This window comes from Rhinolophus sinicus, linkage group LG04 (assembly GCF_036562045.2).
Source record: "Rhinolophus sinicus isolate RSC01 linkage group LG04, ASM3656204v1, whole genome shotgun sequence".
Taxonomy (NCBI): domain Eukaryota; kingdom Metazoa; phylum Chordata; class Mammalia; order Chiroptera; family Rhinolophidae; genus Rhinolophus; species Rhinolophus sinicus.
The window spans coordinates 77,967,541-77,993,471 of NC_133754.1; the positions used below are offsets into that span (position 1 = coordinate 77,967,541).

The 25,931-nt window shown below is 37.4% G+C and overlaps 1 protein-coding gene across 18 annotated transcripts in view; it reads right to left on the reverse strand.

The window, feature by feature from the left end:
• TENM3 (teneurin transmembrane protein 3) overlaps positions 1-25,931 on the reverse strand; it is a 2,352,866-nt gene that overhangs the window by 69,559 nt on the left and 2,257,376 nt on the right. For 8 of the 18 annotated variants that reach the window (XM_074329880.1, XM_074329874.1, XM_074329873.1 and 5 more), the window contains 3 exons: positions 13,565-13,591; positions 11,994-12,014; positions 10,933-11,079 (listed from right to left, as the gene is read on the reverse strand). In XM_074329880.1, the coding sequence (XP_074185981.1) occupies positions 10,933-11,079; positions 11,994-12,014; positions 13,565-13,591 (195 nt within the window). The remainder of the gene's footprint in view (positions 1-10,932; positions 11,080-11,993; positions 12,015-13,564; positions 13,592-25,931) is intronic. The other 10 variants (XM_074329882.1, XM_074329881.1, XM_074329879.1 and 7 more) reach the window with 3 other exon arrangements.

Below are 25,931 nucleotides of genomic sequence, written 5' to 3' on the forward strand. Positions count from 1 at the left end.
AATTATAAAGAGAATTCGAAGAAATTATATGAAATACTATGTAGAATCTTACATAAAGTTCCTACTTAATAATAAAGACTTACAACTTAGAATTCATGAATGAGAAGATAAACATTATATTTACTTCCCATCAATTGAAAACTTCTGCATGACAAAAGACACCATAAACAAAGTTAACAGATAAGTGAAAAGCTGGGATAAAATACATGCACACACTTAACAAAGAATTAATAAGGTAAATAAATACAGACATCCTAAACATTAAAAAGGATACGTCAGGTAAGCAACTCAATAGAAAAAAATGAGTATGAGAAATAAACAAGCAGTTAGCAAAAGAAAAAAACAAATGGTCAAGAAATGTATATAAAGATCATCAATCTAATTAATAATTAGGGAGATGCAAATTAAAACAATAAAAATGGAGTCAGTTTCAGCTGTCAGACAAAATTCATATTTTTCATTTTGTTGGACAATTTTGTTTATGTACAGCGATTATGTGCAGGCTATGAACAGGGGGAAATAAACACTCTCATACTGATGCAGTGTAGAATGTAAAACCTACTTACAAGGCAATTTGGCAGTAGCTATCAAAATTAAAAATTAAAATACCCTTTGAACCAGCAATTTCACTTCTAAAAATCTGTCCAAAAGAAGTATTTGTACATTTACACAAAGATTTATGTGCAGATATACATACACACAGACACATACAGATTCACTAAAGATTTGTCTTCATACTAAGGGCAAAAAAATAAAAAAAAACCCTGAAGTATTATTCATGTAATAGTGGTAAAATTAATTAGTACACCTATGTTTCTATTATAAAGAATGAGACAGATCTATATGTAACGGCATGAAAAAAATCTCTAAGATATACTCTTTGGCAGAATCAAATTTACATCAGTACCTATCCCATTTAAGTTTAAAAACATAAATGTGCATACAAATTCACTGACGGAGAAGTACACATAGGCTCACCCAGTTGTTGACAGTGGTTAACTCTTCAGACAATGAGAATGTAATGTTTGTGTACTACTCTCATCACTAATGCAGAAGTTCTTACCTCGGAGCTACATGTAACAAGGGGACCCGTTTCTACAGAGACTCTGCAACGCCCATTCCTACATTCGAAGCTTGAGGTGGAAGCTCATGGTAGTGGGTGTAAAGTATAGGGAAGACTTTTAGTTCCAGCTTGTGAGGCTCTGGTTTTCCTCCCCTTCTAAAACTCACTCAAAAAAGTGCTAAAACCCCATATTCCTTGTGTCCTGCTGGGAAGCTAATGGGGTCCTTTGCTTTTCAGGGCACAAGCTGGACTTCTCTTTCCTTGAATGGGGTGACTATGCTCTAAATATTCTGTGAAAGTAAAAGGCTTCAGACAAACTCGACTCTCTTCCTTAAAATAGGATCGAGTAGAGTCTTTCAAAGTCATGGTAATTCCCCACCTGAACCCCCACCCCCCACCCCAAATCATCTCTACCAGCACAATATATTTTAATGCTCTGAGACACTGAGTGCCATTTTATGTTTTGATATTTGAATTATTTTGGGGAAGTACGTTTGATCTCTTGTAATTCTCTCTCTCTCTCTCACCATTTTCCCTTTCTTTTCCCAGTTCTGTTACTCTCACTTAATTTTTAATTTTAAATATGTTTTTGGAGAACACAATACTCTAATCCTCCTGCTAGAACTTTAAAAAAATCTATTTTCAAATATTTCCTTAGTTTCACTTGGTAGTCTCCAAACTCAGACCATCTCTACCGATTCATGATACTCATTTTGATACTTACATAACAATTTTATTCATTTTTTTGCTCCTCTTTTTTATTCCTTGCACACTCTTACTTTTTCTTGCAGTTTGAAACTTCCATTTGTACTCTCTCCCTTTCTCATTACTGTTTCTATCGTTCTAATTCCTGAACAACCTCGATTGAATTGTTCTTTCTTCTTTACTATCATCAGCCTCCAAATACTTTTAAAAAGCCTGTTTTAGGTACATCTTCCTGATATGTCCCCATAAACTAATAATTCTGAAGGATAAAGAATAACTCTTATCTACTTATAAGTAAGATGTATTATTCCTGGCAGGATTTGTGTTTTGGCATTCCACCATTCTTGCACAAAGTTTAGTATGAAGCTTTAAACCTTGTGCCCTCAACAATCTAATCTCCAGGAGAGGGTTGAGTGTCATGTCTCAAGTACCCACAGGGGGCTATCCACTAAAGTACCAGTTAGGGAAGCAAGGTATTAAAGGGAAATTTGACTAGATCTCTTTAATGGGAAGAAAGATGGGAACATAGTAACAATTGCCAGAGATAATGTATTTTGGAGAAATCATCTTGTTAATAAATATGTTAAGTTTCTATAAAGATAAAATTGTCTTTGGCAAGCAGTTGCAGTTTTATGCTTGCATAATGGGACCACCATATGGGGAGCTATTTAACGTCAAGAAACCCCCTATCGAATGAGATTCTTAGTGAGTAGGTAAGGTAAAAGTAACGATGCATATAAAAGTACATAGGGAGAACTGGATAGCTGCCTTGTCAATGGAGAAAGCACTTCCGAGGTTCAGCACTGGTTTTCTTGTTCTCAAGTGAGAAGGCTGTAATTTTGTGGGAAGGGAGGAGATAGAGAATAGAAGATTCCTTCTGAAAGTAATACCGTGTTTCCCCGGAAATAAGACCTAGCCGGACCATCAGCTCTAACGCGTCTTTTGGAGCAAAAATTAATATAAGACCCGGTCTTTGTAATATATTATAATTAATTTTTGCTCCAAAAGATGCATTAGAGCTGATGGTCCGGCTAGGTCTTATTTCCGGGGAAACATGGTAGATGTCTACTATCCATATGAAATAGTTATTCAAATATATTGTCTTGCTATACTAAAACTAAATGCTATGTACAGCTATTAATAGTCGTATAGTAGAATCTGTTTTTCTGCCTACCCAGCATCCATACCTCTTTCTTCTAGCGACAGAACTTCAATTTTCCTTTGAAGAGGTGACCTAATTCAGACTGATAAGAGTGAGCCCCAGGTCCAGGCCTCATGTGACCACTGCAAAAGGCATTCACCTGGTACTGGAGTTGTTATAGTGATGGAATATAAACCTAGGGCTGGTGGTGGTCATTTTGGGAGAGAAAGAGTCAGAGAATGGAGCTAACATACAATAAAGCAGAGCTGACAAATGAATTAACCCCGATTTCCACTATCATTGTTTGAACACCTAGATGCACCGATGTCTGAAATTTGCAGTTATACCATATAAGCTAATAATTTTGTTTTAAAGCTTCAGATTGTTGAGTTTCAATCATATGCAAACAAAGAGTCGTTCCTAGCTAGAATAACAAATAGCACTTTTGAGATTAGAAAGGATTTCCTTGTGGAAGAGAAGTGAAAGTCTGAGGTAGAGTGTGCTGTGAGACAGACTAGGCCTCAATTCCTATGGCTGACTAAACAAGGTACTTAAGAAACTAAAGAGTTTGCAGTGCAGGGTCACTGTCTTAAACCCTGCTCCAATTCCACAGCCTTTAGTAGTGAACAGTTCCCATCCCTTCACCTGTCTTCGTTCTGATCTTGGCAACTTCACCATCAGAGTGAGTTCTGGGATTTGAACAAGAAATGGCTCCATCTAGAGGGAGGCTGACTTTATAGATGAAAATGGAATTGAAGAAGAAATATTTATAAGCCAATTTAGCCATATACTGTTGATCACTTGTCTGAAAGCTTTCTCAATATGACAGGATATCTTGTAGTTGCTTCCAAAATGTCTACATGCCCCCTGGGAGATGATATCTGCAATTATCTGGTCCAGTGACTATTTGTTTCTGACTTCCATTGTGTGATTTAAAAATCTACTATTCCATTGCCTGCCTTTGTCCAAATAATTGGCCCCAACAGCCTCTGTTTAATACCTGGAGCTAGATTTGAGAAGTGGAGCGGGGGAAGCACCTTGTGAATTCCAGGGCTTTTACTGTCGGTAAAAAGTTGCCCATAGTTTTGAAAAGCTAGAGTGACCCTGCGTACATGACAGTGGTTTATTTGAGCCCTAAAGAAACGAGGTCCAACTGGACAGGAGGTTTACTTCTTAGGACTGTGGAGGTGTTAAGACAGTGGCTAAAGGTAAGTTCCTCCAATCTACTTTATTGTTCCTCTTATTCCTCACAAATCATTCCCTTCTAGAGAGATCCAAGATGGTGGAGTAGATAAACACTATGCATGCATCTTCCACGAACGTATCAAAATTATAACTAAATTATATTAATAGAACAACCTGAAGAACCATCTGAAGTCTAGCTGAGCAGAAGTTTTATAACTAAGGATATAAAGAAGAAGCCATGTAGAGACTGATAGGAGGGGCAGAGACATGAAACGGGCCAACCCCAAACCTCTGTGTGGCGGATAAAAATTGGGAGGGGATATCTCGGTTGCAGAGGTTCCACCCAGAGAAGCAAGGGACTCCGGCCCCACACCATGCTCCCTAGCCTGGAGTACTGGTGCCGAGAAAAAGAGCCACCACATCTGGCTGTGAGAAACAGTGGGGATTTCGACCGGCTGGGTGGGACAGAAGGCTGTGGGAAACCCAGAGGTCCTCTCAAGAGGCCCACACACAGACTCACTCACTTGCAGGTGCTCACCATGGGCTCTGGCGGAGGGACATCAAAGGCAATACAAGGGTAGACTGAGGTGTGTGGCTTGGAGCAAGGGCTGGAGAACAGTTATCATTTTCCTTGTGTGGGGTCTTTCTCCTGTGCAGCCGGCAGGTGGGCGCCATCTTTCCTGTGTTGAGCCCTCCCCACAGGCCAAACCTGAATGTGAATCGGTTTTGGTGAGCTCTGCTGGGACCCTCAGCTCCCTCAACACTGGAGGCACTTTCTTGGCGAGCAGCCAGCCCCACCTGCATTGCACTCTTTTTCGGAAAACTGTTGGAGTACAGCTGGCCCAAGGCAGGTAGCAACTGGCCTCAGTGTGTTCTGAGACTTTTTTACATTAACCTGGTGACCACAACTCTTACCACTCTAGTGACTGTCTGAGACCCTGCCTCGCCCAACTTGCGTACTGCACGAGGCTCTATAAGTGGCTGAATCTTAAGGGACCTGGCAGGTGGCAGCAGGCCTTGGGGTGTCCTGGAGTTTTGCAGAGCTACCCCAGGCCCGGTACTAGTGGCAGAAGTCCTTGGTTCACAGTGTGGCCTCTCCCACGTGCCTCCAGGTACAGCACAGGCAGCGAACAACTGTGGATTGCTTTGTAGCTTCTACCAGGTAGTCCCTGGCTGGTCACACACAGTGGGTGACCTAGGCCTGCATCACAGCACCTCCTAAGAGGCTGCAGAAAAAACATACTTGGAGGTTGGCTTCAGACCACAGCAGAGCAAAGCCCAATTAGCCCCACAAGCAGCACATACAAAGGGCAACCTTCACAGGCACCAGAGCCCACTGGGGCAAATACCACTAAGTGAAGTAAGCCCCCCACAAGCAGCCCATAAACTGTGGATGTGGCCAAACCCCACAGCCAGTCAGCCTGAGGGTCAATCCCACTCACTGACATTCAAATAGCATTCAAGGCTCAACTATAACAGGAGGGCACACAGAACACACACAAGGGACACTCATGGATCACATGGAGCAGGTGACCAGGGAGACTGTACCAAGGTCCCACAGGACACCTACTACATAAGGACACTCGGCCAAGACTTGGAGACATAGCAGATCTACCAAATACATGGAAACAAACACAGAAGGGCAACCAAAACAAGGAAACAAAGACATATGTCACAAATGAAAGAACAGGAGAAAACTCCAGAAAAAGAACTAAATGAAACCGAGGCAAGCAACCTACCAGAGACAGAGTTGAAAACAATGGTTATAAGGATGCTCAAAGAACTTAATGAAAATTTCAACAAAGAGATATCAAGCATAAAAAAGAACGTAGAAACCATAAAAAAGTGAAGAATATAATAACTGAAATGAAGAATGCACTAGAAGGAATCACCAGCAGATTAGATGAGCAGAGGATCGCATCAGCAATTTGGAAGACTCAGTAGCACAAAACATCCAATTAGAACAGCAAAAAGAAAAAAAGAATCCAAAAAAGTGAGGACAGTTTAAGAGACCTCTGGGACAACATTGGCATAACAACATTTGCATCATAGGGGTACCAGAAGGAGAAGAGAGAAAGTAAGGAATTGAGAACCAATTTGAAGAAATAATGACTGAAAACTTTCCTAACCTGGTAAAGGAAATACACATACAAGTCCAGGAAATACAGACAGTCCCAAACCACATGAACCCAAACAGGCCCATACCTAGACACATTATAACTAAAATGGCAAAGGTTAAAGACAAAGAGAGAATCCTAAAAGCAGAGAAAGGCAACTAGTAACTTATAAGGGAGGTCCCATAAGATTGTCAGCTGATTTCTCAACAGAAACTTGGCAGGCCAGAAAGATTGGCACAAAATGTTCAACGTGATGAAAAGCAAGGATCTACAACCAAGATTATTCTACCCAGCAAGGCTATAATTTAATATCAAAGGACAGATAAAGAGCTTCCCAGACAAGAAAAAGCTAAAGGAGTTCATCACAACCAAACCAGTATTACAAAGAATGTTAGAGGGACTTAAGACAGAAAAGAAAAAAATCAAAATTATGAATAATAAAATGGCAATAGCTACATACCTATCAATAATTAATTTCAATGTAAATAGATTAAATGCTCCAATCAAAAGACATAGGAGGGCTGAATGGATAAGAAAACAAGACTCTTACATATGCTGCCTACAAAAGAGTCACTTCAGAGTGAAAGACAGACTGAAAGCAAAGGGATGGAAAAGATATTTCATGAAAATGAAAATGTAGAAAACAAAAAAATCAGGGGTAGCAATACTTATACCAGACAAAATAGACTTTAAAACAAAGGTTCTAAGAAGAGACAAAGAAGGAACCAGTAATCCCACTTCTGGGTATTTATCTGAAGAAACCTAAAAAGCTACTTCAAGGAGACATGTGTATCCATATGTTCATCGTAGCATTATTTACAATGGCCAAGATGTGGAGGCAGCCTGGGTGTCCATCCATGGATGAATGGATAAAGAGGAGGTGGTACATATATGCAATGGAATATTTTTCATCCCTGGAAATGGGATAGGTTCTTGCCATCTGTGGCAGCATGGATGGACCTGGAGGGTATTGTGCTGAGTCGAGTATATGACAGAGAAAGACAGATGCAATGTGATTTCACTTATATGTAGAATCTAAAGAACAAAATGAATAAACATAACAGAAACAAACTCATAAATACGGAGAACATTTTGATGGTTGTCAAGTGGAGGGGGTTTGGGGCAGTGCAAAAGGGGAAGGGATTAAGAAGTACAAATAGGTTTTTACTAAGTAGTCATGGGGATGTAGGGCATAGCATAAAGAATGTAGTGAATAATATTGTAATAACTATGTATGGTGTCAGATGGTACTAGATTTATCGGGGTGATAGATGCAAGGGTGTTGGGAGGCAGAGTGAAAAAGGTGAAGAGATTAAGAAGTACTAATTGGTAGTTACAAAATAGTCATGGGGATGTAAAGTACAGCATAAAGAATATAGTCAATTATATGGTAATAACTAGTATAGTGCCAGATAAGTACTAGACTAGTCAGGGAGATCACTTCTCAATTTATACAAATGTCTAGCCACTATGTTGTACACATGAAATTAATACAAAATAATATCAAATGTCAACTGTAACTGAATTATTTGAAAACGGGAGAAAAGATGAAGGAGAATAAGAGGTCTAAATTGCCGGTATAAAACAAATAAGTCATGGGGATGTAATGTACAGTATAAGGAATATAGTCAATAATATTGTGATAGCGTGGTACACTGTCAGGTGGTTGCTGGACTTATCATTGTGATTACTTCTTTAGGTATAGAAATCTTGAATAACTGTGGGGTACACCTGAAACTAGTACATCGTATGTTATCTATATTTTTAATAAAAAATAAACATTAACTATTAGTAATAGAACATAATAAACCTATGAATGTTTACTATGATACAATGATATAAACATCCCATCTGAGCTTCAAAAAAACGAAAGAAAGAAAAAAGAAACAAAGAAAGAACGAAAGAATGAGAGAGAGAGAGAGAGAGAGAGAGAGAGAGAGAGAGAGAGAGAAAGAAAGAAAGAAAGAAAGAAAGAAAGAAAGAAAGAAAGAAAGAAAGAAAGAAAGGAAATTCCTTTCTAAGGCTGCTTGTCCTTAAGTGTTTCAGAGACAAAAAGGGCAGGTGGGAATCTATAGGCAAAGAGGGACACCGAGTCAGTGAGATCCAGGTTTTGAGGATCTTTAGGCTTAGATAGTGGAGATGGGGGAACTGGATTTGGTAAAGGAAAGTATGTTTTGTAGGGGAAGGAAGACGCTTGGTTTAAGTAAAAATATTTACCTATTTCTGCATATGTAGCTTTTCTTTCTAAACAATTTTCATATGTCTTATTCAGTCTGGGAATAGTAAACAACTTTCTTTTTAATTTTTTACAAAGATTGTATTTTACAATGTTGCTCAGACTAGACCAGTAGCTATTCACACGGCATGTTTAATTTCTGAGTAGGGCCAAATCAACCTCTCAATCCTCTCTTCCTCCTTAGTTACTTAATGTGTTAAATCAAATTACTTAGCTTTCTAGCTAATTCGCTGCGTTGACACCAAACTTAATTTATACAACAGATCTATAACAGCGCAGTTATCATATGCCATAGAATTTCAGGTATTGTCTTTATTTTAGACATCCTGCTCTACTGTCCTCATATAAAGATAATGATGTTCTTACTTGCCAGATTATGCGTCATTATTTGGGGTTTATGTGAAAAACATCATCTCTGTACTCATAACCCATGCTGAAGTTCAAGGAAGCCCTCTAGCTCAGGTTATAAGGCACCCAAGGTTACAATCTCGGGGTACGACAAAGGTGGCACTGATATTTCTTCTTAGAAGATGAACAAAATTTGGTTAGGGACAGGAATACAAATTACATGAGAGAAGCAGAGAAACCACAGGTCTTCTATCAGCTCAGACTTCCCCTTGGAGAGGGAAGCCTAGAGACAGCATAGTTCAATACTAATAAGAATAAACAAAGGGGAAGGAGGCCAATTCACAGCTGATAAATTTTGAGGAAAAGGAAAATCCTCCTTAGCCGATAACAATACTAAAGAGTTGATTAGCCCCTAAATTACTCTGCAGTGTCTCCCCACACTTGGCCCTGCAGTTTGCTTCCCTCTGAGACAGCAGTAACCTACTCAGTGTAATCCCCTTTCCCTTCCGGAAGACAAACTCTGAAATCTCTGCTCAGGGAAGAAGAGCAGCTCTCCTTCCTCCCTAGGCAACCAGAAACAATGGGGCAGGGGCTTCTTGGGGGACAATGATGAGGAAAGTTGCCATCTGGCTGTGGCTCAGAGAGCACTAATGCTACCATTTCTAAGAAGTGTAAGGTTACCAGGAGTTAGGGCAACAAGGTATTAGTAGGCAGGAAAAGTCGCAAGAGCTAAGGACCTCCTAAATCTATCGGGAGCAGAAAGGAAAGGCGGCTTTAGCTCAGAATTTGTGGCTCAAGTTTCTTGATAGTTCAGGTTAAAAGAAAATAGGGAAAACAGTGAAGTGTCTGATTGAAACCAAAGGGGAGAATTGTAGCTTCTTGTTAGGAAGAGGAGACACAAATAACATTGGGTTTGAGAATGACTGTAGGCCCAGGTTAGCACGTGTGTACATGCGTGCGTGTATGCGTACATGTGTGTTGAGGGTTGGTTCTGGTCACTGTGTTTCCTAGAGAATAGTAGTTAGGTCTACGCTATTTAGCAAGGAAATGGCTGTTCAATCTTCTCTGACAGCCTTCTATGAACTGCAATCAGTCAAATGACTATTTTTGAAAGCAAAAGAAGGAAAATTGGATAATAATTGCTGCTACATACAACATACTATGTGCCTGGTGTTATGCTAAGTACTTTATATATGTTCTCTCATTTATTCCTTTCAAAACCTCATGTGTTCCTATTTTACAGGTGAAGCAACTGAAGTTCAAAGAGATCAGAATCTTCTTGTAACATCACATAAGCACTGCGAGCTGGAGTGAAAATCTGTCTGACTCTCTAACCTGCACTCTTAACCAACATTCTATTGCCCATGTGGACATTCCCGAAAGAGCAGGTGGAATGAAAGAGGGGGTAGGGAAACACATCCTAACCACAGAGCAAGTGACCACAGAGGCCCAGATGGAGACGAAATCCTTTCTAAAAACTCAGTTCTAAAGGCATCCCAAATGGAAAGCTATCAGGACCAACTACTCCATCACTGCAGGAGTAGTCGCCAACTGTCATTCTCCATTGTCTGAAATTAAAATACAGTGGCAAGAAGGATGTGCACAACAGGGAAAATAAGTATTTCCTAACCCAGGGCTTACGTTGGGTGGCATATCACACAACCTTTTTAATAGGGTGTAACGTTAAGGATAAAAAGACACTGGAAGTACAGCTTCAAAGGGGACTGTTTTCTGTCACTGTTTTATTTTGTCATCTATGCCTTTCATCAGAAGAGCTCGGAAAATGCCTTGCATCTTTTGGGTTGTTTAGTTATTAAAATACTGCTTTAGAGCTTCCAACTCACAGGGCCCTAAATACAGTGGTGAGGACAGTCGTCACCTAGAGATTAGGAAAAGGACGGAGAACAACGTACATTATACGGTAGCTTGGTTACCCTGTCTTTTCCCTGAACGATAATAATATCACATTTGTTTCAGGGAAACTGGGGAGCAAAATCACTCTACCAGTGCTCATCCATTTTTCAACCAATCTTATCTATGGGGATCAGATTTTTTGGCAACAGATAACTAAGTACTCATTGTACATTCTAAACCTGTGGTCCGGCACACACTTGTTTTCACGCTCAGCCTTTCCTACCTCCTTCGTTGTCTTTGCTATCTGTGCACAGAGTCTCCATGGCCACATCACATCCTGCTCCTCTCCACCCTGGCTGGCAAACACAATGCCAGCCATTTTGGTCCAGTGTACATCTTCCGTTGCTGTTGCACAGACCGGGACAACCCTCTGTCAAAAGAGACAAAGAAGGAAAACAAGGGATTTGAGTATTGAAAGCTTTCGCATCTAAAACAAACAGATAAGGGACACTGAGTGGGAACAGGCCTTTATAAACAGCACAAATACTGTAATTGCACATGGATAGAACCAGCAACGTTATCCAAGGACTCTAATTCTTATCCAAGTGGCATCTTTGATTGGCCTGACCCTTGAGACACCACTTACCTGGGCAGGACAGAAATATATGCAACAACCCACTAAACAGCTGCAGGCCAGACAAAATTAACTTAAATTTTTTTCTTTAGCAAAGCAACAAGGTCGATTGGTTGATTGTACAGTGTGAAAAAGCATCTCAAGATAATTTCAGAATCCCTGGTATAGATTTTTAATCTGTGGTAAACAGTACTGGTCACTCATTAGGACATACCTTCTTAAAGCACCTTGTTGCTTTAAAAAATTCCCTCTGAGTTCAAAAGCATGAAAGTGGGGATGAGGATATGAAGGATGTTAAAAACAGAACATTAATTTTATCTGGCCTCAGAGTTGCCGTATATTCATGTGAAATTACAGTGCATTAAATAATTGCACAAAGTATAGGCCAGCATTAATGACTATACTTTATGCCAAGAGTACATTCCTTGTCACAGAGTAAGCAAAGCCCAGGAAATAGTGAAGCAGCTTAGCATCTATTCTAACAAACATTAGGATTCAGGCTGCATACGGATGGGACAGGACCAACAGGATTTCCAACTAAATGTAATAGCTGTGCATATTTGATTACTTAGGACGGACAAAATGAAATACCATAAGGACCACAATAAAACACTGATAGACTGAACAAAAACACGGTAGTGACGTGCTTCAAGACAGATAGCGAAGAGTGATATTTTGTGACAATCTCCCTAAGGCTTTTATGCTGTTACCTTTATATCCTATCTTGTCTGCTTTTATGGGCAAGGAGGGAAAATTTGGGAAACAATTAAAATAATTTAATATATCCAAAATCTATAGTTGTTTCAGTCTAACATGACATTAAAAAAAACAAAAAACAATTTTTGCCACTTCCTACTGATGATATCTGGCATGCAGCCAACATGATCTGTTTATGAGAATGACACATAAGTAGATTCTGGTGTTCTTGTCTATGAGTTTGATATGACATTGACAGAAACAAGGATATAAATGCTCTAAAATTGTAAGAATAATTGGCTATTAATCAGATTTCTTTGGACAGAATGTTTTATAATTTGGTATGAAATATATATTGGTAAAAATACTTGCTACAGCAATTGGGGTTCGTTATACATTTTCTCATAATTAGAATGCTACTCTTGTTTTGGTGACAAAATTTAAGGGAACAATCTGTTTAAAGATGGTTATTTTAAGTCTCTATTAATAGAATTATTCACATATTGGCTTCCCCTCCTCCTCCACTGCAAAACTTGAAATGAAAATATCTCAAAGAGACGTTTTGTCTCTTAAGATGAGCGTGAACAGAAAGAAGAATATTTTGACAGTCTCTTGTGGCAGGGTATAATAAAATTATACTTATGGATACCATCAGGTCAGGATGAGATTAATTTTGCTGCTTCTTTCAGACAATTACTGTCTGCATTTCTAGATTATTCAATATATAAAAGGTGAATTTTCTTTATGGATGCTTTTGTTTTGTTTTTAACGAAAAAGAAAGATTTAGGTGCCCCCCCGACACAGAGGTGCAGCAGCTGACTGTGTGCGCACATGAGTTATTATACGAAAGCCTGGATATTGCCATGAATATTTTCATATTCTAATGAAAAGCACAAACAAAGAATAGAAAATAGGAAATCTGAGGAGAGGGAAAGGGAATTTTCTGAAAAAATATTTTTCACCTATTTCTACGATAACTGAAGACATGAGAATCTGCTGTTTTCTGCTGAGCAGTGTTATGGTTTCTGTTTTACAAAATGCACAATATTTTGCAGTTTTTTAGAAAATCGCAAAACAAATTATGATAGCACATACATTTTGAAACATTTAGAAAAAGCCAAAGAAGTTTCCATAAAGATAAATGAGATTTCTCTCAACATGTTAACCAGAATCTTCTTTAGATTGGCAATTTTTTTAGTCTATGATAAGAAAGTGAACAATTGTGATCCTTTAATTTCGAATTTAAAGCTCATTAACTGAATTGCCAACAATGAAGATCTTAAAACAGAACCAAAAAATAATAAAGAAACAAAAAACAGCAAATGTACTGTTATCTTCAGTTTTTTGGTTCCGGTGAAGCCCTTTTACAAAGGAATGAAATCTGTGATAACCCAAAATTATAAAAATGAGACACAGACATTTAAGTCTCAATACTTTAAATCCAAGGCATTTCACATAATGTAAGCCTGATTTATAATTTACAAAAATATGCATGAAAAACAGTCTATTTTCATACCTAGTACAATCTGATACATGGTTTTATATATATATGTAGATATGTCAACAAAGAGCAAGTATACAGTACCTTTAACTATCTTATCCAAATAGTGAGCTTGAGAGATTAAAAAGGAAAAAAGAACAGACAGACATTTCAGAAGTGTCACAAGGGACAAGAAAATTTTCAGAATTTACATGCAAATCGAGTCGTTGCAGCTGACATAAGACTCACATCACACGACAGAGATGCACTTCATAGCTTCTAAAAATGCAATATATTCACGTTTTAGCAAATGTAGTCATGACTCCAGGAAATACTCAGCATTTTCAAAAACATATGCAGGTCAACTGACACGACCTTTCACAGATTATTTAGAATGCGCCCACTCTGATGCTTCTTAAGATTATACTTTAATAGCTAAGTAGAACAAATGGAATCGATTCTTTATTGCTAAAGAATTTTGGAAATTTACAACTATGAGATCTACAAATAATCAAATTTATTTTTTTTGAGGGGGGGAGGGTGAGAAAATAATTCTATTTTTCAAAAGTTTGTTTTTAACAAAGTCGTTTCATAAGGGTTACATAGTGGAAGGGCAAAAAGGACACCACAGAAGGCCTGGAAGAACCATTTATATATGTTCTGATGCTGTCTTTCTTCAACCTGAGAGAGAAACCCACAGAAGTTCTGCTTTGTTCACCTTCTCTCCTGAGTTACTTGCATATTTACAAATTGTCAAACTTTAACGGTAAACAGGAAAAGAAAAAAAGAATGAAATTGAGAATCCTTGAGCAAATGGAAAAAATTTAATATATTATGAAAAAGGCATGTGTAAGTTCTGTAAAAAATGAGTACCCAGTAGCCCTTAACTACCTGTCAGATGGACAATAATGTATCATATGTGTAGTCCATTAAGAAATGTGAGCTGTTCTAAGATCCTGTTTCTTTTCAGGATTCATACGGGAAAAGGCTTTTTTTCCTCACAAAAGCTTTGTAGGAGCAGACAAGGTTAAGACTCAGTCTTTCACTGTATCTGTCCATTTAATCTTTCATGAAGTTACAATTAGGCTACACCTTGCCTCTTGAGCAGGGGCATAAATACCTCTCTCCCTTCACTCAATGTACAGACCTAACATATTCTTAATAAGCCTCAAATCTTCTTTCTTTGTCAAAATTCATACATCTTTAATGATCTAAAATTGCTTTTCAAAGATACTTATGTTGATTTTTTTCATTACTGACAGATGCAAGTGATAGCAGAACTCTCAGCAGAATGATTTAAACTATAACTTTCAGTGGAGCCACTCAAGTCTGGTAGTTCTGTCATGAGCATGAACAAAACCATAAATGGTTTTGACACATCTGTAGTGTGTACCGAAAAGGATTCTTCACTTTGCCACAGGATTCCATTAGAGGTTTCTGAATCGCATTTAAAAATAAGCGTGTTTATAGCTAACTGACAATATATTACAGGAGAAATTAATGTGAGGAGGAAACAGTGTTAGGCACTAGTCTGAAATTATAATTTAATAAAAATAATTTCATTTCCAAACATAAAAATAAAAATATATTATGTAATATTATCAGTCATAGAATTTCTTAATAATTCCTTCTAAACGTTATGTAATCTAGTGGAGCCCATGCATTAATAGCTCATAAGAAATTCTTGAGTTTTTGATTGAGATGGTAGTATTTTTAAGAAAATTCTTAGTTTACAAAAATTAAACTGATCATATCTGGAGTGTGAGACACTTGCTTTCACATCAGGTCCACTTCAGTTAACACAATCAAAATAAGTAATTCTGATCTGGACTAGTAGTTTTAAAATAGGAATAAATTATGTCTAATCTAGCTAATCCCATTATTTTAGCAAACAGAATTAATTATTTAAAACAGTGGATTGATTACAGGTTAAGGTAGGTTTGTCACTGAGTCAAGAGAACATCGAAAGTGAAGCTGAAATTGGAAAATACATTTAAAATATACAGCAGTTCAAAATTTACACAACACTTTAAACATTAAAAATAATTAACACACAAGTTTTGCAAAAAACTAAAACCAACAGTAAGAAAAATATTTGTACTGAAAAAAGTTACCAAGGTTTGTCATTTGCATTTTATATCACAGGAGATAATTTTGAGGCTGATAGTTTAAAACTACGACAGAAAGAGGGAAAAACAACCATATATCTTGGCCTTGAAGAGTAAAATTTCTGGCAATACCACAGAAGCCTGGTTCTAAATAATGAAGCAGTTAAAGGGAGATGTTGACATATGAGGTTCAAATAATTATTAAAAATAATAATTGCAAGAATAAAAACATTATATAAGCCACTGTAGGAAATAATCAGAAAAATGCAGACATGTTGTAAGAAGCCATTAGAAACAATAATTGTAAAAATAATACAGAATATTTAAAAATTAATATGCCTAACAAATGCTGAAATGCACATTAAGTGGTACAAAATTACTTCGAAAACTAACGAGTGTGTTCTGACACTGAAGGAGTCATTCCTATTAGATCTACTAAGAAGTTTTACATTTCTTTTATAGAAGAAAACTTATAAAAATGAGTACTAGACATATAAAATGGAGCCCTTTAAAAACTATTTTCCAGTAAAATGTTGTATTCATAAAATACTTTCCCTGGAGTTTCAATTATTTATCTTTTAAGAAGACCCATGTGGACCATAGAGTAGGTTACTGTATTTCCTGTAAGATAGTGATGCTTAATCTTTTGGGGGTCTCAGATCTCTGAGAAAAATGGTGAGAGATGGAGTCTCCCTCCAGAAACAATGCACGCATGCTCACAAACACGGAATGCTGCCTATGATTTCGGCTCTTCCATGAGCTCTCGTTCCATAACTTGCAGATTATGAACACCTGGCTGATGTCTTAATGATCCCCAAATTTCTAGCTCTGGCCCAGATCTCTTTTCCCTGGTTCAGACCAGGTTCAGCATAATTCAGGGGATACTCCTGAAGTACTAGGATCCCAGCCTTGCTCCCTGAAGAGAACAGAGGCCTACTTTGTGTGAGGTCGTACTGCCCTAAGTGCTTTATATTATTCTTTCATTCAATCTTCACCACAGCGCTATGATGTAAAAATAGTTGCTACAGTAAATACAGATAAAGAAACTGAGAAGAGGAGAGACAGGTAATTTGTGCAAGACCCTTGGCTAGCAATCTAGGCTGTCTGGCTCCAGAGCTAGCTCTTAACCACTACGTCATAATGCCTCTTCTTGGAGATTTAGAAACAACAAAAAAATTTTTTTTCAGTAGAAGAAATTGATGAAAGGATTGCAGATACTATGCAAACATTCCTGATCTAACATGAATTTAAGCAGCTACTTCTTTCCCCAAAATGGCAGGGTATTACTACCAGCTTTTAGATGTCTTCTATATAGCTTCCTCGGGAAACTATCAGGTGCGTCTACCTTAAAGGGCAGAATGTAGGTGAGAGTCTTTTAAAGGCCAGGGCTAATTCTTGGCCTTAATTGTCTCTCTTTCAAAACACATTCAGAAACACAGTCATCCCTGAAACATAAATGAAACACCTACTCAGGTATCAAGCCCATGCATTGCGGGTCCTTGGTCTACTTACTAGTACAGGTGGGCAAACAAAGACTCAGAGAAATACTAGGCAGGGGAGAAAGGTTTGGCTTATCAAAAATATTTTTATTACATAATTAGCCCATAAATGTCCAATATCACCAAAGCAAATGACAAGTACTGTATCCTTTTCACATACTCCCCTCTAAGTGCTTCTTTTTCACATGAATTCTTTCTCTTTTCAAGGTCCCTATTTACCACATTTCCCACTTTGTGTTTTGGGGAAGATGGATGGAGGTGGACCCTTTAGTAATGGACCGGGGTTCTAAGGCCCCTTAGGAGGAACCTTGCGCAAACACAGTCTCGTCGTACCATTTAAACGTTACAGGGAGGAAGAGCATCGTTTTGGAAATTTTACCTACATGTTGCTTCATCTACCTATCTTTCAAAATTACGGGCAGCCCTTCTCCCGCTATTTCCTTTTGTTATCTGATTCTCCCTCCCTTCCCCTGAATGCTTCTCAGAGGAGTATGAACATCAGGGTAAATGTAAAAGAAGAATCAAGACCTAGTTTGGATCATTTCGTTTCAGAGATTCCATGAAAACACATGACTTTCATGATGGATAGACATATGGGACCTAATACATAAATCTTTCCCACTAGACATGAAAACTCCACGGCCTTACCAATCACTGTATTTTCATTGCTTGGCTCATAAGAGATTCTTAATATTTGCTGAATAGAACGATTAAATGTACTTACTATGGTGGTCCCAGTATGTCCTACGTGTGTTTGCAGCTTTTGAAGACATTCTATGAGTAATAGAGGCTACCTTTTGAGAAAGAAGCAAATGTGAGCAGTACCTCATTTACAATATCCTTCCTCTCTCCTTCACCCATCTGCCCATCTTCCCTCGCCCAATGCATCTATCCCAACTATATAAAGTAGTATCAACAATAATACCATTTACTGTCTGTTACTATGTGCCGAAAACTAAGCAAAGCATTTTACAGGATCTAGCTGATTAACTTTCACCACTCTATGGGGTACTTCACAAATGAAGAAATTGAGGCACAGGACTGTCGTGCAGGGAGGCCTGTGGGGTCTCTGCTCCCGCTCCCCATACAAGAACGCAGGATATGGTGAGGCCAAAAAGGAACACCCACGGAGCCATAGGTAGGGGAGTCATACCACTACGGTCTCACTGGAGGCTGGGTTCACTGGACGTGCGACCTGCTGTCCGTTTTGTCTGCAACCCACCAACGACTCTCTTTCACTCTCCTCTCCTTCATAGCCGCAGCAGTTATATTAGTGGCTAATGGCTCAATGGCTACAGCTGACGGCCGACCAGCCCCAGCTGATGGCCATCTACTACCCGAGCCAGCACCCCTCCACGTGAGGCCGAGAGCCTGTAAACTACTTTCTGGGGCTCTGCCCCCACAAGGACATTAAATAACTTTCTCAAGGGCAAAATGATAACAAGTGACAAAGCTGAAATTCTAAGCAGGTTGTCTGAGACCAAAGTCCATATACCTAACAAATAAGTTGTATTTACAACTCAGCAGAACCAGAATTGTGTACCTGGGTAAGGTAGACTAGCAGCATCATCTGTTTTTGGCTTGGTCAGTGAACTTATTTGAATGAAAAAATATGGAAATCCTTAATTCAACATTGACAAACAAAGGGAGACGCCAGGAAGTAAGATTAAAATCCAAACTAACCTGAAATATTAATCTGTTGACACAGCCTGATAAATGAGATTACTTTATGTACAGAAAGCTTTATAAGAACTGCTGTAATGGGTTCTAAAAGCTCATAGTTTGGAAAACCAATTGGCAAGATATTAAAACTGAACGATAAACCCAGGAAAAATGAAAACAAATGAGTTTGAAAAATCAAAGAACAGAAGCAATTCCGTGGATGTATAACTGTTGTACAAGAAATATCTGCTGAGTAGTAGTCCCCAGAAGGCTGCTCAATTAAAAATGAGGTCAAACGCAGGTATGTGCCTGCTTTGGGGAGGGACTGGGAGATTTGGAAGTATATATGGAGTAGGATTAATTCCAAAATTTGCTTTCCTTTTACTGTCAAACTGATGTTTAAAAACACAGAGAAGAAACGAACGACTTGGCAAACCAAGTTGGTTATATATATATATATATATATATATATATATATATATACACACATATATATGAGGCAGCTCACAAGGGAAAAATACAAATTCTACGACTATGTACACATAGCTGCTGATGTGTATAGTTATGAATTGTTTCTGCTGTCGACAATGTGTTTGGTTGGCGCATATTAAATAGTACAGTATTTTCACTGGGCTACTGAATTGACTCCAGGGTATAGCTCAGACACAGGCAAATAATGCAGAATCCAGAATGGTGAAAATACAGAGGGTGCCAAAAAACTGTATACACATTTTAAGAAAGAAAAAAACTGTATTAAAATAATGCTGATGGTAACCACTTTGAGCACCTCTTGTAACTGCAGAAGTCAAACGTGACTTGTATTCATCTTTTGTTATCAGTATACGGGTATATTGAGTATTACAATTTTAATACTTTTTCTTCCTTTCTTAAAATGTGTATACATTTTTTTTGGCACCCTCTGTATTTTTCAGTGTAATTACAACCATAAAAGCGTAGAGGCCCATCTTCAAAAGAGGATAATTCAATCAGATGAGTACATAATATAGATATATTCTTCACTATGGCTATGATTGAAAAGTCCTTGAAGTCGAGGACAAATTTTTATTTAGCATAGTGTGTTTCATGTTCTATAACAGACTTTAAAAAAATGATTCACATTAGTATCTCATTAAAGTTGTAAGTAGGTATCATTCTTAGATTATTCATGTACCGGTTCCTGTAGGATGACAGAATAGCTACCGTCTGCAAATAAGTACGTATTAAATCTATTCATTCCAATCAGCAACTGTCTAAATTAGCATGCAAACTGCATACCCATTGATTTGATGTTCCTTAATTGGTACACACTGCACTGCTTTATTACTGATTACCCTGTCATAAAGGATTATGACAGTGACATAATTTTAAAAGCCATAAAGCAATTTACTCAGGCCCCTTAAAATGTTCTCCTCACCATAGAATTCGAAGATTAGGCTAAAACATCGCAAATATTTTATCCTATTTAGGAGTGTCAATTAAATTGAACTTTAAAAACTAGTAGTGAGGCTGTACCACTAAAGAAAAACAATTTGTGTGTGTGTGTCATGCACACGTGTGTGTGCAAACACACATGTGCTTTAAAGAGTTTCTGCTGCTCTAAAATTGGCAATACTTTTTGAAAACCTGCATCAAATAAATTGTTTTTGAAAGTTTGCAGATTTTATTCTTTTTAGAGTTTGGAAATTTGGTGTAAAAATTATCTGTACAAATACATTATTGCTTCTTACATGCACCTACCCCAGCAAAATACCTCAGTTTGGAACATTATTTATAGCAAGACATTCCAAAAGAATGAAAGACTATTTTTCCTGATTTAAGTCAGCCCAGGAATATCTGTATTCTACGGAAAAGGTGCTTTGAGATAACCAAATTTTTATAAAGTCAGCACTGCTGAAACAGTGTCATTATAAGCTGCAGAGCTTTGAACAGACAACTGGTAGAATAATATTTGGTATTTTCGTTCGGTTTAGAATTTCACGCCTTGCTGTAGACTACATCTACATAATGGGAGTAACAGTGGAACACTCCATGCAGACAGCACACTTGCTGACGCTGCCATGTGCACAGCCTGTGGAAAGAGATGACTATTGTCTGGCGTGTGATACATGCGTTTGTGGTAGTCTTTGCACATGGCATGATTTCATCCCCTGGACCACACACATCAACATGTTAGTAACCCATGTCTCCTTCAGATTTTTACTCCTTGTTTGAGTATACTGAATGACATAAGCAAAGACACATTGTCTTAGGATTTCCTGGATTTGAAAAAATCAGGCTTATTTCAGTACCCCAATTTGAGAACTAAATGAGCCAATGACTGCTCTTAACATTAACGAGTAAGAGTTATAACATGAATAATTTTTATGCTAAATGAAGATTTGGATCTTTGATGTTTTGATACAATGCATTTGGTTATAACAACTATTGAAGTGGTGTCTGTGTAGTGCTAACAATTCACATGGCAGGAAACCATAAAAATGATCTACTGAGGTGGTCACTATCAACAAGTATAATTTCTTACCTATGATTATTACTTTGGTGTGTTCATAAAATTTAATATTGAAGAAAAATGTATAGAATACGACTTATAAATAAGTATGTAAAATATACGAATACTGGGGGTTTTCCCATATTAGTTTTCTTGGAGATGCCAGGGAAAATAATGAATAAAATTAAACGATCCTTTTAACTCACCTAAGATAAACTGTCATTTATTTTGGGAAAATCATAGAGAAAAAGGCTCTTTTCAAAGGTGATTTGCACAGAGAGTAATTTTTTTTTATTTGTGCTTGAGAGACAGTATGTACAGATGTTTACCACTTGTATTTTGGGCACTACACTTCTCTGAGCATTTTTCACGGGCTGAGAGTGGTTATACAAGTCATTGACCCACTTTCCGTATTTTTCAGTGGTCAATGTCTGTACATGGTATTCAGCCTACTAATTTCAGCTGACAAAAAAAACCAAAGTAAATTTAAAATTTGGAAGGTGCTATGTAGAATTTTCAATTAACAGCTTACAACTGTCTTAAATACTTCATAGTATAAACTGATTTTCCTCAAACTCTTTTTTTTGGTTGTTGTAACTGTTATTTTTATTTTGGCAAACTATGAGTCCTGTTACTAGCTATAATTCAAATTTTCCTGAAAAAAAAAAAAGTGCTATATCATTATTGAGACATCACTGACATCATTATTACTGGATCCATTTCTATGACACTTCAATCTTTTGTGATAGGTACATAGATATTAATTTCTCTTTATTGCTGGAAAAAAGTAACTTTCCCCTATTCCACTAGACACACATGCACAAAACAATTTAAAGGTAATTTAGGAGGCAACATTGCTTAGCGCTTATGAGTAATGGCTTGGGGATGGCTCACAAGGGGTTTGGGTTCTGGTTCCATTACTTACTAGCTGTGCATCCATAAAAAAAGTATGTACCCTCTCTGAGCCTGGGTTCCCTCAATGGAGATTGTAACAGCTGTTACCTGATAAGGCGGTTGTGAGGATTTAATAAAATAATGTGGGCAGAGAACTTTGCACTGTGCCTTAGCACATAGCAAACATTCACAAACATTAGGTTATATTAATAAAGATAGTTTAAAAAGGACAGACTCATAAAATAGCTGGTATCTATTAAGAGATTATAAAGTCAGGAAGAATCTGACTAAGCAAAGGAGCTTGGGACCGTCAAGGATTTGTTTTCGTAAGCCATGAATACGGTCTGTCTGGGTAATGCCAGGATAAGCCGCCTCATGCTCTGCCTCAGGATACATTCCCTTTAATGGGAATATTCTTTCCATAAACTGTCTAGTTCCCAGAGTGGGGACAACTCTATTTTTGTGTCTGGAAGTTTTCTTATTCCTTGTCTCACATAAACCCTCTGCGGGTGTAGACGCACAATTCCCAATCAAAATGTGATTCTGCTTTTTGAAGTAAAGAACACATGACAACTTGCCCTTATATATTTTGTTTTCCCTACTTAGTAATTTTATTTGAACCCGGTAAATTAATATTTTCTAAAGAAGTATAAATATCTGTACATATAGTCATATGATCTGCTTAAAAATTCAGAAATACAAGTCACTTTTATAGTATGTACTTGGAAACTAAGACATTTAAATTATTTTACATGCATATTTCTATCCTTATATTGTGATTTTGCTGAAAATTTTCACTGTATTTTTCATTATGAGACGTGCTAAGCAGACATGACGGAATATATATTACTAACTTTTGGAGCAGAATGATCTAAGTTGGTGTGTCTCCATTCCTAAATGCAGGAGGAAACCCGCTTTTGGCTGAGAAAAGCATTTCCAGTCGCTGGTTGTAGTCACTGGGGGTGACATGCTGGTATATGCAGTCTCAATGGCACAGCCAGGCTTTTACTATGTAGCTTGTACCTACGCTGGTCACAGTTCACTGGATAATGCTTTTGGGGGCAGGGAAGAGTTAGGGTACGTGCAATAACCACATAGTTTTCTCTTGGCTTTTCACAGAAGCTATATGGTGATTTTTCCCCTTGCATCCGCCAATGTATTTGGAGTGGATCACTTACATGCATAATAATCACTACCGGGACCCATCTCAACAGCCAAGAGTTGGAGTGTATGTGAAAAGCATTATTTTACACTTCATTGTTCATGTGGGGACTAATTAATGAATACCTAATGCCATTAATTCACAATTAGATCACTTATGTTTAACCACATGCTTTCTATGCATACATATATAAATATTAATTTTGGATAGAATGATATTCATTCTGCTCCATGACAATTAAACAGCTGTAACCTGTCCCATGTGTTAAGTGACAGAGCTGCAGGCAAGCTCCAGGAGCAGATGGTCTTACCCACCCATGCTTAATGTTAAAAGACTTTTTTTTTTTTAAAGAGGTGTTGACAAATCAGAAGAAGTAGGCATAGTTTTAATGCAAATCGGTCCATTTGCAATGTAGATTACCCTGAAAACTAATTTGGTGTATAGGAAAAAATTAGGCTCTGTTGTTAAAGGAAGACATTATATTACATTTGGATATAGTAGATTCCCCACCAACATAATTATTTCCTAATTTCATTCAACCAAAAGAGTTTAATGGAAAAGCAGCTGGCAAAGTATTCATATTTATGGACCTCCTTTGACTGCTCCTTAATTTATCCAAGGCACATGTCTGTTAAATCCCAGAAATAAAAGCCGTATTTCAGACAGCTGTTTTCCAGCTTCTCTAAAGAGGCACTCAAAAAGAAGAGGGTCAACAAACTCATCACGAGCAAGAGTAAAAGTAGAAAGACTGGATATACTCACGCCATAATCTGTGACTACAGGATAGTAAATATGAAAATGGAGAAAGTTATGGCTTTTGCATAGACTAACCCCATAACTAAACTTGTATTTTAAAAACAGGAAGGTGAAAAAGGAACTGTTTTATGATGAAAAGAGGCTATTTTCCACTTGCCATATTTAGGACACAACAGAGATATATTCTGCCATTGAAAAGATACTAATGTACCATTGTGGGAAGGAATAATCATATTCTTTCAAATTGTGGGCTTAATTCTTCCACCTTACATTAAACTGAATGCTAAGTTCTGATTTTTTTTTTACTCTACTAGCGTAGTAAGAATTTCTGCATTTGTGAAAATTACTTAAAGTTCACATTAACACTTCACTAGCTGGCTGGCTTGAGTTTTAGGAACAATGTGACATATTTATAGCCTGGCATTAGTTATACTCTTTCTCTTCCTAGCTAATATTGTAAAAAAGCTGACAACATATTATTTTGCACCTGGTTTCACTCTCAAGTGCCTTGGACCTAAACTTCTCAATAAAAGGCTCTGATGAACTTGGCAAGAATTGAAAGGAGTGTTTTTCATCTTTATTTCTGTAAATGGTAGATCCAGTCAATTGAGCTTTACAACCTCCTATATACTGGATTTTGGTGGAAATTAAGGTCTTAGATGGTTTTTTAAAAGATGCAAATCAATGAGGTGTTCCAAACTGAAGAAGATGTTGTACAACATATTAGTAGAGGAACACAATGACAGGCTTCTAATAAAACAATATAATACAAAATTGACATACAATTTAACTGGCTTTTATTCAAGTATCATGTCTCTCCATAAGTTTTTAAAAAAACAATTTGAATTGACTTAAAATGAGAAATGAGGTTTAAAGAAGCAAATGAGAAATCCTAGGCATGGGTATATTCATATTTTAACAATCTGTCATGGCATAAAATATTTTAATTCAAATTAACAGATTCAAAAATTTCCTTGGGATAATGATTATAGTTTCTCTCAGACACAGAGCACCTACACAGTAAATTATTTTTAGAGATGGAAAAAGACTAGCTAGGAAACCACTAAGTTCATAGTGAGAAATAAAAACAACACAGTAAGAAAGGAAAGAACCAGGTTATCAAGCCTAGAAATCAGGCATATTTCAATGACACCTAAGTGATCATAACTGAATGCAAATAACTAGCATTTTCTTATACATTGATCACCGTTGATAAAAATGACAGTGGCTTTAACTCTCCTTTTTTTTTTTTTTCTGAACACAGCTGCTTCTAAAGCCATTAGGACTTAACAATAAACTGAGTAGGAATATACTTAATTTATAATAATTATTGGGACCCAAGTTATACCACAGGAGACTGCAGGGAGAATTCGTACACAAATAACCATCACAGTATAGAATTCATTATCATGTGACTCTAAAGTATGTAAAACAGAGTCTAAAGAACACCTAATGCTCATCCTCATAGGCTATGTGTCAATCACCTAAAAGGAACGATATATGTTAAACCCAGATATATTCATCCACAAAACAATTGCCTACATTCAGAATTGATTTTTAGAAGTCCTAAAAAAAAAAAATGCCCCTTTTCCAAAGCATAGAACACATGCAACATTTCCCCAAACAATACAACTATCACTGAAATTTACCTCTCAGTAGCATGGCTACCATGTGATTTTTAAGCTCTCACGCAGCTTCAGGCCATGCTTCTCTTTTTAGAGAGGATAAATTACAGCATGAAGGATAGGACAGAGCAAAATGGGGACTTAATACCTAATGTCAATAGTGAAAGTTGTTTATGCCTACACTTATTCCCATTCTTAGGGGTAAAGAGAGATGTCCAGGGAAATAAATTATCAATATGAAGAGAGTACATTTATCAAGATGGCCCTGGGGACTCTGA